Source organism: Trachurus japonicus, chromosome 8 (assembly GCF_045865225.1).
Source record: "Trachurus japonicus isolate A0001 chromosome 8, Traja_1.0".
NCBI lineage: Eukaryota > Metazoa > Chordata > Actinopteri > Carangiformes > Carangidae > Trachurus > Trachurus japonicus.
The window spans coordinates 6588694-6604087 of NC_140914.1; the positions used below are offsets into that span (position 1 = coordinate 6588694).

Sequence of the window (15394 nt, forward strand, 5' to 3'; positions counted from 1 at the left end):
CCAAATTGAAAAAGGAAAATTTACAATAGCCTGCACACACACACATACACACACACACACACACACACATATAGACACACACACACAAACAAAGTGCTGCGCCAGACGTGTTTCTGCAAGACTGAGAGTCACGTTAGTTTGAGCTTTCAGATAAGTGTTGGTGAAGACTGAGGCTGTGAACACTCGCTGACTGAAGCTTGTCATGAAACCTGAATCTGAATTTTGTCTCTGTTCTTGAGACACATGATTCACTGTTTCACTGCAGTTAAAGGTGGAAACACTCAGTCATCATCATACGTCTTGTATTATATAAGGTGTAACCAGCTCCTCCCACACTCAGACTAGTTAAAGGTCACATCCTGCTTCGGTTTGTGGGGAATTTTGTCATAATTTCTCTTCAGTTTAAAGCAAAAAACAGTGTTTTCCAAGGTCAACATGACTTTGACCTTTAACCTTTAGCCACAAATCTCTCTTCAGTTAAACTCTTAAGCCTGAGTGAAGGTTTGGGCCCAATTTGAAGAAGCTCTATCAAGGTGTTACCGAAATGTTGCATTCAAAAAACCCCAAACCATGTTTATAGTATGAAGTCACACCCGTTCTTCCTTCAGTCCTAGCGAACATCACGCCAAACTTTAAGATGTTCAGTTGAGATGTAAGTGAGACATCGTGTCCACAAGAGCAGGACAGACAGACAGACAGACAGACAGACAGACAGACAGACAGACAGACAGACAGACAGACAGACAGACAGACAGACAGACGACCTGAAAACAACATGAAACACTTTATGTCATCATGGTTAAAGACTTTAGTTTGACTGGAGGAGGTCTTTTAACAAAAAAGGAAAAGAAGCCTCATGAGAAACTGGACGTTTTTCATTAGTCTCTGGTCTTTTCTCAACAGAATAATCTATCAATTAAAGGGGAAATGCCGGGGGTTTTTTTACAATCTGGACCTTATTTCTAGCATAAAATATGATCATTTACTCACCCAGATAACTTTGGTGTCATTACAAGTCGTTCAGACGAAATTAGCTCCAGCCGAGAGCCGCATATATCCGTATAATATGAGTACACGGGGCAGCAGAATGCAGCCTCTAAATAACACATTATCTGCCGTGAAACTTGTTCATTTCACCAATATTTTGGTTAGTAAGTCAACCTACAGACCCCGGATGTTGATAACAGCTAACCCCGGACTCAGGGGAAATAGCACTAGTGTGTCATAACAAAATACTGGTGAAATGAATGAGTTTCATGGCAGATAATGTGTTATTTAGAGGCTGCATTGCGCTGCCCTGTAGACTCACATTATATGGATATACACGTCTCTCGGCTGGAGCTAATTTCGTCAGAACGACTTGTAATGACACCAAAGTTATCTGGGTGAGTAAATGATCGCATTTTATGCTTTAAGGTCCAAGTTGTAAAAAACAGCAATTATCCTTTAATCAATAGCTAATAAAAACTGACCAGCAGCCGCAGCCTTAATGTGATCACGTGTGAGGATGAAGTTGCGGTTGTTGACGTCCTAAAACAGTGTTTGTTTCATCACTGGGACAGACAGTTCTTTTACCAGCTTCACTTTCTTCTGTTTACTCATTACCTAAAACTGTCATGTGGCCCCCGCCCTTCCTCAGCACAGGGGTGGGAGGAGAGGGGGAGGATGGGGGAGGATGGCGGGGTTGGTGGCTTCCAGCCTGCTGTGCATCATCAAAACAGGTTTGTCTGAGGCGGTTATGGCCCTGGGCTGCGTGAGGAACAGAGTCTCAGAGCGAGTTTCAGGGCTCTGGGCTCGGCGCGAATACGCTCAGGCTTGTGAAGAGCAGGTGAAAGGATGTCGTCATCCTCGCCTTCAGGAAGCCGCCGAAAATAAACAAAAGGAATATTTACAGTCTGAAGTTAAATATGCAATGGCTTTGCAACCAGCACTCAACTGTAATACGTCCGACTGGAGGATGAAGATGTTGTTTTTTTGTGTGTGTAACGGTTTAGTTAAAGCGGAAGTAAGCGGAATATTTATGTTAATATAAGTCTTAAATAGTTATATCTTCCGACGGAAATCACTTATATAGAGTGTTTGGTCCGAAACACGGGTCTGTCAGGCACTCTGCTCTGCTGTAAGCCGAGGAGAAAACTTTCCTTGTATCCTACAACCTTTATCCAATGAGGAGAGAGAACGGCATAAAGGGGCGGTCCTCTCTGTGTGTGCAGCCAAGGGATGCGCGTGAATCTGGTGACGTAGGGACGAGGGTTAGGGTTAGGGTTAACTCCATCGGCTAACAAGAAGTTAGCCAAAACGACCGGATTGCTTACTTCTGCTTTAATACAAACAGACCAACAGGACAGGATGATGTAATCTCCTGTGATCAGATCCAATCCAGTCTGGTCTGGTTCTTCTGAGCATCCTCCTGCTCCACTGAGCTGTGGGGTTCAAGGGTGGAGAGGATGGATGGATGGATGGAGTTTGTTGATTTTTATATCTGCTCAGTGCAGCGGTTGTAGCTCCCTCATTCTCTATTAAAGATTAATCAAGCGGAAAGTGTTGAGGAACAAGAAAGCCCAGTGAACTCAGCGTGTTTTTACAGGCCTCCGGACGCCCTGCTGGTCCAGCGCACGGAGAATGTGGAGCTGAAAGAGGATAAAGACGGCGGGAAAGTTCAGAGAGAGAGAGAGAGAGAGAGAGAAGAGACAGGAGAGGGGAAAAGAGGAGCTGTGACTTTCGGGTGAGTGCCGGCAACTGGGAGCGGTGTAACACACTTGCAGTGTCTTGTTATCCTCCCCTCAAGTCAAAAACAATCGCAACTCTGCCTGTGAAAACGCCAGACAGCTCTGTCGCCGCCGATGAGTCACAACAAAACATTAAAAGACGTCTCGTCTCCGGCACAGGAGGCAGAACACAAGGTGGGGGGTGTGAGGGCTGTGACACTCATCTGGGGTGGTAATTTTATCTAAGAGTCTCTGTGAAATCTTTCAAACAAATAAAGTTTTTTTTTTGTTGTTTTTTCCGAATGTGCAGCTTCTTCTTCTACCTGTGGCTCGTTCAGGAAAAGCGTTTTTCTGTTTGTTGTTGTGCTCAGCTGGTGTCAGGCTGAGGCTGGGCTGATGCAGGAGGAGAAAATCCTCCGCTGCACAGCAAGTGATGCGTTTCATGTTCCCAGCAACGGAAACAGCGCTTTGTTTGGAAAAAATAATAAAAAAAAGAGAGAGAAAACAGAGCAGTTTGAATGCCAGCCAGTAGCCATGCAGCATCCAGCATCCAGCATCCAGCATCCAGCATCGCTCCATCCGCTAGAACGACTCACCAGGATGAAAAGCGATGGGCCTGCAACGTGGTTGGACTGACTGAGTGGTTTCTGAGGTCGGAAGTACAGTGTAAAGAAAAGAAAAAAAAACAGCGGGAGAGATTAGTACGAAGACGTCAGCAAAAGAAGAAAGAAAAACGAGATTCCTGTGGATTGCCACTCGAAAGTGCACTCCAGCATGACTAAACAGGACGCAAGAGCTCCAGTCTTCATGTGAGAAGCAGGTCAGGCGTTAAAGACGTGACAGAGCTGCAGGGGGAAGCCCATCCCAGCCCGGCCCGGCCCGGCTCGGCTCGGCCTGGTCTGCTCTGTTCTGTCCTGACAAGGACTTGGAAGGAGCTGCACGTACTGAAAAACCTCTTAGTGAAGGTTTTGAGTCTTTCCCAGGCAGCGTTTTGCCATATTGGGAAGAGAGAGAGAGAGAGAGGAAGAGTGTATTAATGCCCGAGGCCTCACTAAAAGACCCCAGACCGGCTGACTACCAATGGGCCCTGAGAGCGTCGACAGTAATACCTAACGGCCCTGACACCAGTTATCTCCGATCCACACCGACAGTCTGGCCACTTAAAAAGTCGGTTAAGACGCAGATACGTGTGATTTTCTGAATCGATGGCTGCACGGCTGATCGTGCATCTTGTTGAAACACAAGGCGCGAGGTTTCTCTCATCTGAATTCCATTCAATCGCTTTCTAATTGATTTAATTCTCCACGTGGTCGTGAACGGACGCCGGGATGAATACAAAACACGGCTCAGAGTCAGTCGGCCTCCGGCTGTTTGACCCCCCCCCCGTTCCTTAAAAACGCTCAACACAAACACACAAACATGCTGCTCCGTAATGACCTCAATTAGACAAACTCCTCACCCACCCCCCTCCCCTCACCCGTCTCACCCTGCGAGGACCAAACCCCGGCGGAAGAAGCAGGAATTAATGAGAGCGAGGCTAATCAATGGTCGACTTCCATGAAAGCCAGGAGCGTTTTTTTTTTTTTTTATGGCAGAACACGACACATCTAAACCGTGTTGGTTAGAAAAAAGTGAACCATGCAAGCTGTTTAAACAGCCTCGCCTGGGATGGCGATCAATAAAGCTTTATGAACGGAGCCGGAGCGCAGCAGGAAGACTTCACCAGCAATTAAAAAGGGAGACAATAGTTTATGTGAGGAGGCTGAGAGCTCGGCGGTCGGAGGGGGAAACAGCTGTATATCTGGACTGGGCTGGTTTTTGGCTTAGGGAAGAACAAATGGGAGGATTGACTGATGCAAAATGTCAAGTCCAGATGAAACCAGAGGACTGTGTGTGGCTGTGGCTGTGGCTGTGGCTGTACGGAAGCCCTGAGCTGCCAAAACAGTCATATGTTTTATATCCGCTGCATTCCTGAGATAGCAAAGACGAGATCTCAAGATAAGAAGACATGAAGTAGCCACAGTGTGTTCACAGAGAAGGACACATCAGAAATGTCAGAGGAAGTAGAGGGAACTATTGATCAGTCCATCATGTGTCTCTTCAATCGAGGAATGACTCAGACTGAAACCGCCTCATGTCTCATCGTTATGGACAATACAAACATTAGTGTACGTCATCTAAGAAGAGGTCAGGGAGGCTTCAGGATCAAAGACGGGACTGAAAAAACTAGTAAAAATACACTGAAAACACTTGAACACAACTAAAACCTGCAGACGTTCCACATGTTGCACAAACAAACAACAAGGAACACTGATGATGTTGAACAACGCTGTGGCCTCAGGTGATGTTATGTAACAGGCTTATTGATGTAGTTTTCTTGTTGTTAAGAACACAAATGACCGGTCTGTGGCCCTGGGCGTCTCTATGGATACCAGATAATGACAGAGAGATGCCGCTCAGCGTAACGCCACCAGGAAAAAAACAAAGTTTCGTTTTCTGGATGATCTTAAAGGGATAGTTCCAAATTTTGGCAAATTGGCCCATTGCCATAATCCCTATAGTCATAGCAGTAGGTTTGTTACCTTTAGTTGTCGATGCAAGCTGTTTTTAGAACGGCGGAGCAGAGCCGCGAGCTGCTCAGAGCTACGCTACGGAGGCTGATGGGATTTCTTGGTTTCCCTCAACAAACTCATCAAATACACAATCCAACAACTCCAGAACGCTCTGGTGGACAAGTTGTGACCTGCACATTCACCACGCTATGAAATAATAACAGAATGTTACCAGACAGAGTTGTTTTAGAGGTAAATACAGAGACTGCTTGATGAAAAACTGTCCCTGAAGGCAACGCGCATCAGCAGTTTTGCATGAATTTACCTCTAAAACAACTCTGTCTGGTAACGTTCCGTTATTATCTCATAGCGTGGTGAATGTGCAGGTCACAACTTGTCCACCAGAGCGCCGTTCTAAAAAAATAGCTTACATCGACAATCAAAGGTAACGAACCTACTGCTATGACTATAAGTATTATGGCAATGGGTCAATTTGCCAAAATGTTGAACTATCCCTTTAACTACGCAACCATCATTGTTACGGTATCTCAGGAAAAAAACAATGTTTTGTTTTCAGGATGATCTTAAGGTGAAACGGAGGACATAAACCGTGTGACCTTCTGGCCGCTCAGGGCTTCCGTAGCTCCGACAGAAAAAGGGCACAACAGTGTATATAGAAATGTACGTCCAGCAGGTCATGAGGAGGAGGAGGAGGCTACTTTAGGTCGTGTTGCGTTCAAGGCACCACTGCTGGCCTCTCCGCTCCTCATCTTCCTCCACTTCAGACTCTCCGTTCCCTCAAAGGTCAGAGCTGTCCAGACTGTTTTTTGTTTGTTTTTTTTTGCAAATGGAGCGAATTCACAGGTCGAACTTCTTCACAGGGGTTTTAACTTGTGTCACATGCCGCCACTTTAACCCCACACACACTCACACACACATGCACACATCTGAAATTAAATTGATTTCAGTCTGAAAGTTTCTCTGCTGATGAATGGTGGCGGTTTGAATGAGCTCTAAGAGCCGGAGCTGCTGAAACTGCTGCTGTGGCTGCTACATGAAAGAAAATTACAAAAAAAATAACACACTGCTAAAAGAAGAAGAAGAAGAAGGAGCTGAAAGAGGAGACGGAGAGAGCAATAAAAAAAAAATTCAGACTCCAAACGAGAAGCGATGGCAGACGTGCGATTTTCTTCAGATGAAAGCCTTTTTCATATAAGTGCGAGCCAATTATTTTTCTTGTTGAGAGATAATATGAACATCTGTGTTTGCTGTGAATCAGTGAATAATGCCACACCACACGAGGACCTCACACACACACACACACACACACACACACATTTGCCCTGAGGGTTGGGTGACGTCATGTTTGTGTGTTTGTGTGTGTGTGTTGTGGGCGGCTCCAGGCTGGAGATTAAAGTTGAACAGAGCCAAAGGTGATTCAATTTTTTTTTTTAGAAGATGGACAGAAGCTCCACATTCCCACTGTATCATTAGGCCGTCACTGCCCCAGAGATAAGGAACTCCTCTTAAGTTGTGGCCCCTGAGGCCGCCCCGACCCCCCCGACCCCTGCTGACTGACAGGCTGAAGCTGATTTACTCTCTGGGTCGACACGAGGTCCAAGGAAAAAACAACATTCCTGCACCAGCTGACTTGCGCGACGTATAAAAATACTCCCGGAAGATGGTTTTAGAGTTTGGGAATGTTTATGGTAAAAGCAGGAATTCCCCCAGGGGACGGGAGGCTCCCACTGTGGGGCCCCCCTCTCCCCTCCCCCCCCTGAGAGGCCATGTCGCGGCGGGGGCCCTTAGCTGGCACCGGAGCCTGAGATGCAGCAGAGTCTCAGAGCAGTAAATCCATCTGGCGCTGACAAGGCCGGGATGAAAGTGGAGCTTCACTGATGATGATGATGATGATGCTGCTGCTGCTGCTCGTCCTGAACACTGCACGACTTTCCCCCCTCGAAGCCCGATGGCGATCGCACACACACACATACACACAGATCATTAACAAAGACAAAGGCGTGGGTTGTTTCCAGAGAAAGTCCCCGACACTGCTGACACTGCACCGACTCCTTCCAAACATTTCCACTCTGACGTGACGTCGTCGTTGCTCTGCACGGATCACACGTGACGTCTAGAAAAACTTTGAGCTGAGACCTGCATGAATGAACTTCTTTCAGGGTGAAGTGAGAGAGTGTGTGTGTGTGTGTGGTAGCCAGCTGTGTAAACTTTGCATTAATAATTCATTAATTAAAAGGTATAACATGTAGGAATTCCCCCCATCTAGCGGTGTGGTTGCATATCGGAATGTATTTTTGATGTTGCATTCACGTGAAATCGGGCAGACGTCAGACAGACAACAGACGCTGCATGTAACAGGATAAACAAGCGTCTATGTAGACAAGTGGTCCGCCAGCATGAGGCAAAACAAAACAGGCGTGACAACATGTTGTCATGGTGATGTCATATTGTTTACCTGACCCACGTTTTACCGTCTTTCTCTCGTCGAGTAAAATGACATCCGGTTGGTTTGCCGACGGCCGTCTGCCTGACTGCACCTGAATGCAACACCAGTGCCTCCGTCCTTCCTCACACTACACAGTGGTGACAGTTTTAACAGGCGCTACCTGGAAAACTTTCTCCCCTAGCCGACAGCTCCGGTGAGTTTCCATGGTTACCTACGGTCACGCTGCCACTCAACGTAAAAAATGGTGATGCAACATGGCCGCCTCGGTTCGGTGCGTCGCCCACTTATGTATTGTAACGACTTGTAACAACTCATTCTAAGGTACCAGAAAGCTTTCATTTGTGATTCCACTTACGGGAAATACGTATTTATGAAAGCAATATTTGTTTTTTGCTAATAAAAAGCCAAATAAGTTACATACTGGGGCTTTAATTAATGACTGAATGAAATGTGGACGCTGCCGTCTGATTGGACGGAGCTAAGCAGCATCAGCAGACAGACGGTCTCTGATCTGAGCCACATTTGTCTTTCTTGGATGAAAACACTTAAACAGTTAGAGACGCAGAGAGACACATCCTGTCTGAATTATCCATGCCCCCCCCGCCCCCTCCACCTCCTCCACCCGGCCCTGCTGCAGTCGCCTGACCCTGACCAGAGCATGGGAAGCTCCAGCCACACACACACACAGTGAACAGAGGAGGAGAGGCAGGAATGCAAACACAACACACACACACACAGAGACACACAGAGACTCGACTGGCACCGGAGTCTCAGGCAAAGACAACAATCATAAGTAGCAGAAGCTAAAAACAAAAAAAAGACATCTGAAGCTGTTTGTCACTGAGCGACTGCTGCTGCTGGACAAGTTGGAGGAGAGTCCTCCCACGGTCACAGCATGAGCACGAGTGTGCACGAGCATGCGCATGAGCGTGCACGGCAGCATGGAGGGAGTGGGATTGATGGGACTGAATGATGCAGACACGAAGACATGAAGTCGTCTTACCTGACGTGTCCCACATGTTCAGCTCGATCCGCTGCTTGTCTATCTCAAAGCTGGCGGTGTAGTTTTCAAACACGGTGGGTACGTAGTTCTGGAAATAAAAACAAATTATTAATAATAAATAATTTTATTTTAGTTAGAACCAAAAGCCTTTGTGTGTTAAGAATGGGAATATATGACACAACAAAGCAGCTGTCAATCAAACAATCAACAAAGAGAGACGTTTGACATTTCACAGCACAAAGCCAAAGAGCTGCAGATTTCCTTCAGGAGGTTTATTATTGAGATACAGTGAAGACAACGCCTTCGAGTTTAACAGGCAGCTCTGCAGACACAATAAAAGTCAGTTTAGGCCATTACAGGACTGTTTATTGGGATTTTACAGGCTTTCATTAGAGTTTCCTCCCCCCTCCCTGTGTTCCAACACGCCTGTTTGTCTCTCTGTGTGTGAGGACAGGTGTAGGAACCTGCTGAACAAGTGCTGAAGTTGAGCCACTTCCTCTTCTATTATAGATTTTAATCACTGCAACAACAACAACAACGCACTGCATGAGAATGAAAACAATAAGTTGTGGGACTGTCTGTCGGCAGCAGTGTGCACCTACCTCTGGGTAACAGTCCTTGGCAAAAACGTGCAACAGTGCCGTTTTCCCACACTGCGTGTCCCCCACCACCACAATCTTACAGCGGCTGCCTAGACTGTCCATGGTCCGTCCGTCAGAGGTGTGATGATGCTGCCGCTGCTGTTGTAGTTGTTGTTGTAGTAGTAGTTGTTGTTACTGTGGTGGTTGTCGATTGCCTCCAGCATCCGAGACGAGACGCGAGAGAAAAACGTTCAGATACATGCGTCGAGCCGGTGCGATGTGGTGCGGTGCGGTGCGCGCTTTACCCAGCTCCAGCTCCAGCTCCAGATCCAGCTCTGGTCCGACGCGCAGCGCTCCGGTCTCTCTCTCTCTTTCTCTTTCTCTCTCACTCACTCACTCACTCACTCACTCACAGCCTGAGCGTGAGAGTGTGAGTGAAGCAGCACACGCGCACACAGCAGCAGCAGCAGCAGCAGCAGCTCCCTGGAAACTCCGGTAGTTTGGTTTGGTTTGGTTTGGTGAGTGGCCACGCCTTCCTCATCTCCACATCACTCACGTTCAACTCAGGCTGATGGAAGGGAAATAATAAAGCAGCTGTGAGGGGAAAGTGTTCACATACAGTGACCTGATGTCCTCTTATATATGACATCCCATCATATTCCTATAACATTATATAGGCTAATTAAGACAGGGGTTGCCATATTCCCCCTTGTTCCAACCTTATCAAATCAGAATCAGAGATTGAATTGACCTACATAGGAATAGAACAAGCTAAATATATAGATATTTACAGTTATACAAGATAAATATATACATTAATATAAGGAAAATGCGTCTTTATACCATAATAATATGGGGAAAACACAATATAAATGCATTTTAAGATGCACTTTCATGTTATTTGTATGAGTAGCCTAAATAAGTAAGCTATGGATTCATGTTTGATAAATTATTAGTCAATCTATAAATAATTATCAATTAAGCTCAATTGATTCATCTTAGGTCTTGTTTATGCTTCACCCATGATTTTTTTTTCTGTTACTGTTATTTCTGGAGCACAAAAACAAAAACAGTTGTACCACTGTCATCAGTGCAGCTGCTGCTTGGCAGAGCTCAGGTGTATGATTCATCCTACAAACAGATAGTAGCGTGAATGCATCACACTCCTGTCATCCACCATAGAGTCTGTCAAGTAATCGTTTTCATTACTTCAGTCTTGAATGCTGATGATAAACATGAGCTCTTCTGCTGCTGCTCAGGTTTATGATGGAGTTCAGTCACATCATCGCATTATAAGAAGCTTTAATTTCTAATTAGAGATAATTAAAAATTCTTGTAAAATATATTGTTTTTATAATTTATGTGTTAACAGTGGCAGCTGTTTGAGGGATAATCACTATAAGATCTATATTTTTTCCTCCTCCATCTCTCTGGTGGTGGGGCAGCAGCGTCGCTCTCACGCCTCTTTGATTTAGCGCCAACATGACGTATTAATGGAGATACTAATAAATGCTGCGCGCGCGCCCAGATAAAACAGTCCATCAGTCTGAGCAGTTAGAGGTGACCGGTGTCTTTATGAGTCTCATCGCCTTCACTTCAACTGCAGATGATGATGATGATGATGATGCTCCCTGCACGCGCCCCCCAGCAGCAGCGGAGTTAATGGTTTTGTGAATGAGATCATTGAATGACGCCGCGACCACGTGCCAACACATGTAGATGGTCGACACTGTTGAGTCATCGCTGGAGCCCGTGAAGACCGACAGCGCCCCCTGCTGGACTCACATACACTCTCTCTCTCTCTCTCTCTCTCTCTCACACACACACACACACACACACACACACACACACACACACACACACACACACACACACACACACACACACACACACACACACACACACACACACATTAAATTAACGAGCTGACATGATGGGAATTTTTGGGAGTGTTATGTGACGTGGAGATTTAGTTTGATTAATTGGTCTCAAGGGGAAAGAACATTTTTTTTACCAATAAATTGTGAATTAAATATATAGATTGTGTTCTTTCTTTAATTTATGCTGTGTTTCTGTTGTTTTATCTGTAGTAGGCTATATTGTGTTGTAAATATCTGTCTTGTACTCTCAAAATCATTGGAAATGAGGGCTTGCTCTCAGTGATTCTCCAGATTAAATAATGTTTGGAAAAAAATTGTGTAATTCTGTTATTTGGATTTGCAGGAAGCTAATGTGAAATGTGTTTGACAAGAATGTGAATGCAGGACATGGTTTAAATCATTGTTGAAGTGCTCTATAATAAATTCAAACAGCTTGTTGAAAGAATAAAACAAAAACAAAAGGAAAGGCAAAAGAAATACAAAAACATAGAAACTCAAATATAAATGTAGGCTAATAAACTTTAAATGTATGAGGAGTAACCGATGCAATTCCACCACTGTGATAAAAATAAATATAATTTAAAAAATATATCTAAAAAGACTACCGGTAATTATCAAAATATTATTACGAATAAATTCAATTTCTGCAAAAAAACAAAAACAAAACAAAACACAAAACCCATCAAACTTCGTACTGGGATAGTCAAAAACACTTTTTAAGACTGGGGTGGGAAAAAAAAGTCTTGACAATCGTTACACGTGACGTTTGAAATACTGGGAACACTTCCGGGTTGTTGTAGGACTTGTTTGTTTGTTTGTTTGTCTGTTTGCCCCCTATGGTTTGCCCGTGTTTTTCTCATGGATGTAGGTTTTTCTACAGTTGCAGTTCGTTGAGCTCTCCGGGCCACCGTACCTCTGTGCACATGGTGGTTCGGTCGTTTGGTTTAGTAGCCTAGCTACGGAGGGGAGAGATAAGACCATGGATGTATTATCAGGACTGAGTGCGACCTGTGTCCTCCAGAACTTATTTTGGACAAAAGTCGGTGCAGGTTGTTTCTTCTCTACTTACAGCGTTCGTGTTGTGGCGACGTCTGCTCCTGCAGGTAAAGCTTCTGTACGCGAGATTTTAAAGCAGCAGGCAGGTACTTTCCATGCAAAGATAAAGTAGAGTAGTGATGGCTTCCTATGAGCTCTAAAGCCACGCCCCCTCAGCTTGACCTGTCATCCCTCCACAGGCAGGTGAGACGGTGCAGAGCAGTGACCAGTAGACTTCCAGGTTTTCCTCCACTGAGGAAGATGACGGAGACGAGACCAGAGACCAGCAGAGGTCAAACCACCTGTAAAGTTTGTACCTGGAGCCTGGAGCCGGTCTGGTCCCAGTGGAGGATGAACCTCTCTCCCAGTCGGTCCTTGAGGATTTTCCATCCAGACCTGATTTTCCTACGCAATGAGTGAGTAACTTGATTCTGTTACAGCTGTGTTTTTATTGTTGATGAATTGATTGCATTGTATTTGTTTCAACCTGAGATGTTGGTGGTTTAGAGCGACATACCGGTAGTTACAGCCTGTGAGATTCAGAGAGTGTGTTCTTGTTCACATATTGATTAATAAATATAATACATAGTCATCTAGAGTTTAGTTGATATAAGTTTATTTCATTCATTGACCAGACAAAACAATTAAAATCTCAAATCTTGAATTAAAAGTATAGCAGAAAGTAGAATAATCGTATTATTAATGTGCCCTTCAATCACAAAACAATAATCAACAATATCTGCAGGCGTCACACTCCTTTATTGATCTTAGGTTACACTTCATGTGACACCAAAACAGAACTTAACAAACACATTTCATTGTAGGCTATTTCCTCAATTAACTGGCTTTATGTAGCCTACAGTATTTGCGTGAAACACCACTGGGGATCACAAGTAAAAAAAAAAAAGCTATTAGACAACTGTAAGATCACAATTTAATATACTTTTCCAGAACAGTCTGGTGGCTCTGAGTATTTACCCAATCTTTGCTTTATTTTTGTTGTGTTTTTGTCGTATTTTGTCAACTACTGATGGATACTTCTGTGGGGAGAGGAGCTTCTTTCATTGAAACCGAAGCAGCAGGTCTGGAGGATGTCTCCCTGTTCCAGCTGAGATGAAGAGGTGCTTTTTGTGTTTGTCTTGCTGCTGCTGGTGCAAAGGTTAAAGGCTTGGAGGTGGAGATGTAGTGTAGGTCCTTTCTATCGCTTGATCTTGATGGACGGAGAGATATAGAAGATCCTTTACAGACATCAGGCTTTTTAATTCTTCTGCAAGTGGTAGATGAGCTGCCAGACAAATGAATTTCCCTTTTGGGATTAATAAATTCATTTGTATCATCTATAAAAACCTTGAACTGAAGCCACTTATATTTTAAACTGCTCCACTGCAGCTCAGACAAGTTATAGGAAACATGATTCTTTGCATTTTGAGGGAACTGAACCTTTTAGAGTCCAAATCTATTCTCTGTCTTGGCCTCAGTTCAACAGCAGGTGGCAGTATGTGTTCACTAGTACAGGAGGCTTTTGTGTAATAATCCCAGACACAGACCATGGGACACACCGGCTGAAATACTGTTTCTTCATAAACGAAACTGGACAGAACTTCTCCAGCTCATCGTTTTGTTTTGAATTCAGGGCTGCTCGCCTTGCCTAGATCTATCTATCTATCTATCTATCTATCTATCTATCTATCTATCTATCTATCTATCTATCTATCTATCTATCTATCTATCTATCTATCGTTTCTTTCTTTCTTTCTTTCTTTCTTTCTTTCTATCTCTTTTCTTTCTTTCTATCATTTCTTTCTTTCTATCTATCTCTTTTCTATCTATCTATCATTTCTTTCTTTCTATCTATCTCTTTTCTATCTATCTATCTATCTATCTATCTATCTATCTATCTATCTATCGTTTCTTTCTTTCTTTCTTTCTTTCTATCTCTTTTCTTTCTTTCTATCATTTCTTTCTTTCTATCTATCTCTTTTCTATCTATCTATCATTTCTTTCTTTCTATCTATCTCTTTTCTATCTATCTATCTATCTATCTATCTATCTATCTATCTATCTATCTATCTATCTATCTATCTATCTATCTATCTATCTATCTACCTACCTACCACATACATACTAAAACGTGACGTCAACCGTCTGCCTTCCACTGATTGGCCAGAGCGTCCGACGCGAGAACATGGATCTAAAATCAAACCCGTTAATTTAAAAACACACCACCAGCAGCGGCCACTGATCTGTTCTGAGACTGTTGTTACTCTGTCACCTGAGTTAAACGGCTGCTGCGTGGAAAACCTCACTGTGGTCCGTAATCGAGGTTATTACAGTGTGTGGGGAGAGTGTGATGGGAGGAAGGAGGCGGAAGTCACTACGGTAACACAGTGCAGCACAGATACATGAACAGGGGCTGTACCGTAATTACCCTATAGAGTAAAAAATAGATTTTACGATTTCACGTTTCTAACATCGTCCTGACTACATAATCGCGATTACGAATCAAAGCCGATTAATGGAACAGGCCTATTTAAAATACATGAGAAAAATGCGTGTGTCACTTCAACCTGATGTGATTGGCTGCATCTCCTGCCTCTGCTCAGCTCTTTTCTCTTGTTAAAGGCCTCGTGGATTATTCAGCCCGAGGTCAGGGACACTTCACATTTACTAAAGCGTTCACATTAATGCGTAATCACTTACGGTAAACTGTGGGTGTTTTTTCTTTTCTTTTCTTTTCTTTTTTTTTTCACACTCATGCTATTCACCACAGCTTTGTGCACCTGCCAGCAGGTGGGTGTATTGTTCTTCTGCATTATGTGTGTGGAGCGGTATGACTGTGCTGAACAGTGGTGGTGTGCGTAGAGAGGAGACGCAGCACTCCACCAGTAAACTCATTACACTGAGACGACGGAGCCAGGTCGCTCAACAGGAGGGAAAATGAAACCGAGGAGAGAAAAAAAATGAATCAAGGACCAGATTGAGTTGGTGAGGAGCCAGCATGCAGCGATTTCTGGGTTTCTAATCTTCCACTTTCTGTAAACGTTGCCAAGCAGAAGTGATGAGTTACATACTCACATACTCTCTGGCCACGACTCTGCTGGGAACGGGTTTGACTTCAGTCTCGGTGGCGTCATCTCAACAACGTGTTGGAACCGTTCCTCAGAGGTT

The 15394-nt window shown here is 44.3% G+C and overlaps 1 protein-coding gene across 1 annotated transcript in view; it reads right to left on the reverse strand.

Annotated features, from left to right (window-relative positions):
- rnd2 (Rho family GTPase 2) overlaps positions 1 to 9664 on the reverse strand; it is a 41330-nt gene extending 31666 nt beyond the window's left edge. Inside the window, exons 1-2 of the mRNA XM_085783457.1 lie at positions 9333 to 9664; positions 8731 to 8818 (exon numbers count right to left, since the gene is read on the reverse strand). Of these exons, the coding sequence (XP_085639583.1) occupies positions 8731 to 8818; positions 9333 to 9434 (190 nt within the window). The 5' untranslated portion in view covers positions 9435 to 9664. The remainder of the gene's footprint in view (positions 1 to 8730; positions 8819 to 9332) is intronic.
- Positions 9665 to 15394: the final 5730 nt, after the last annotated feature.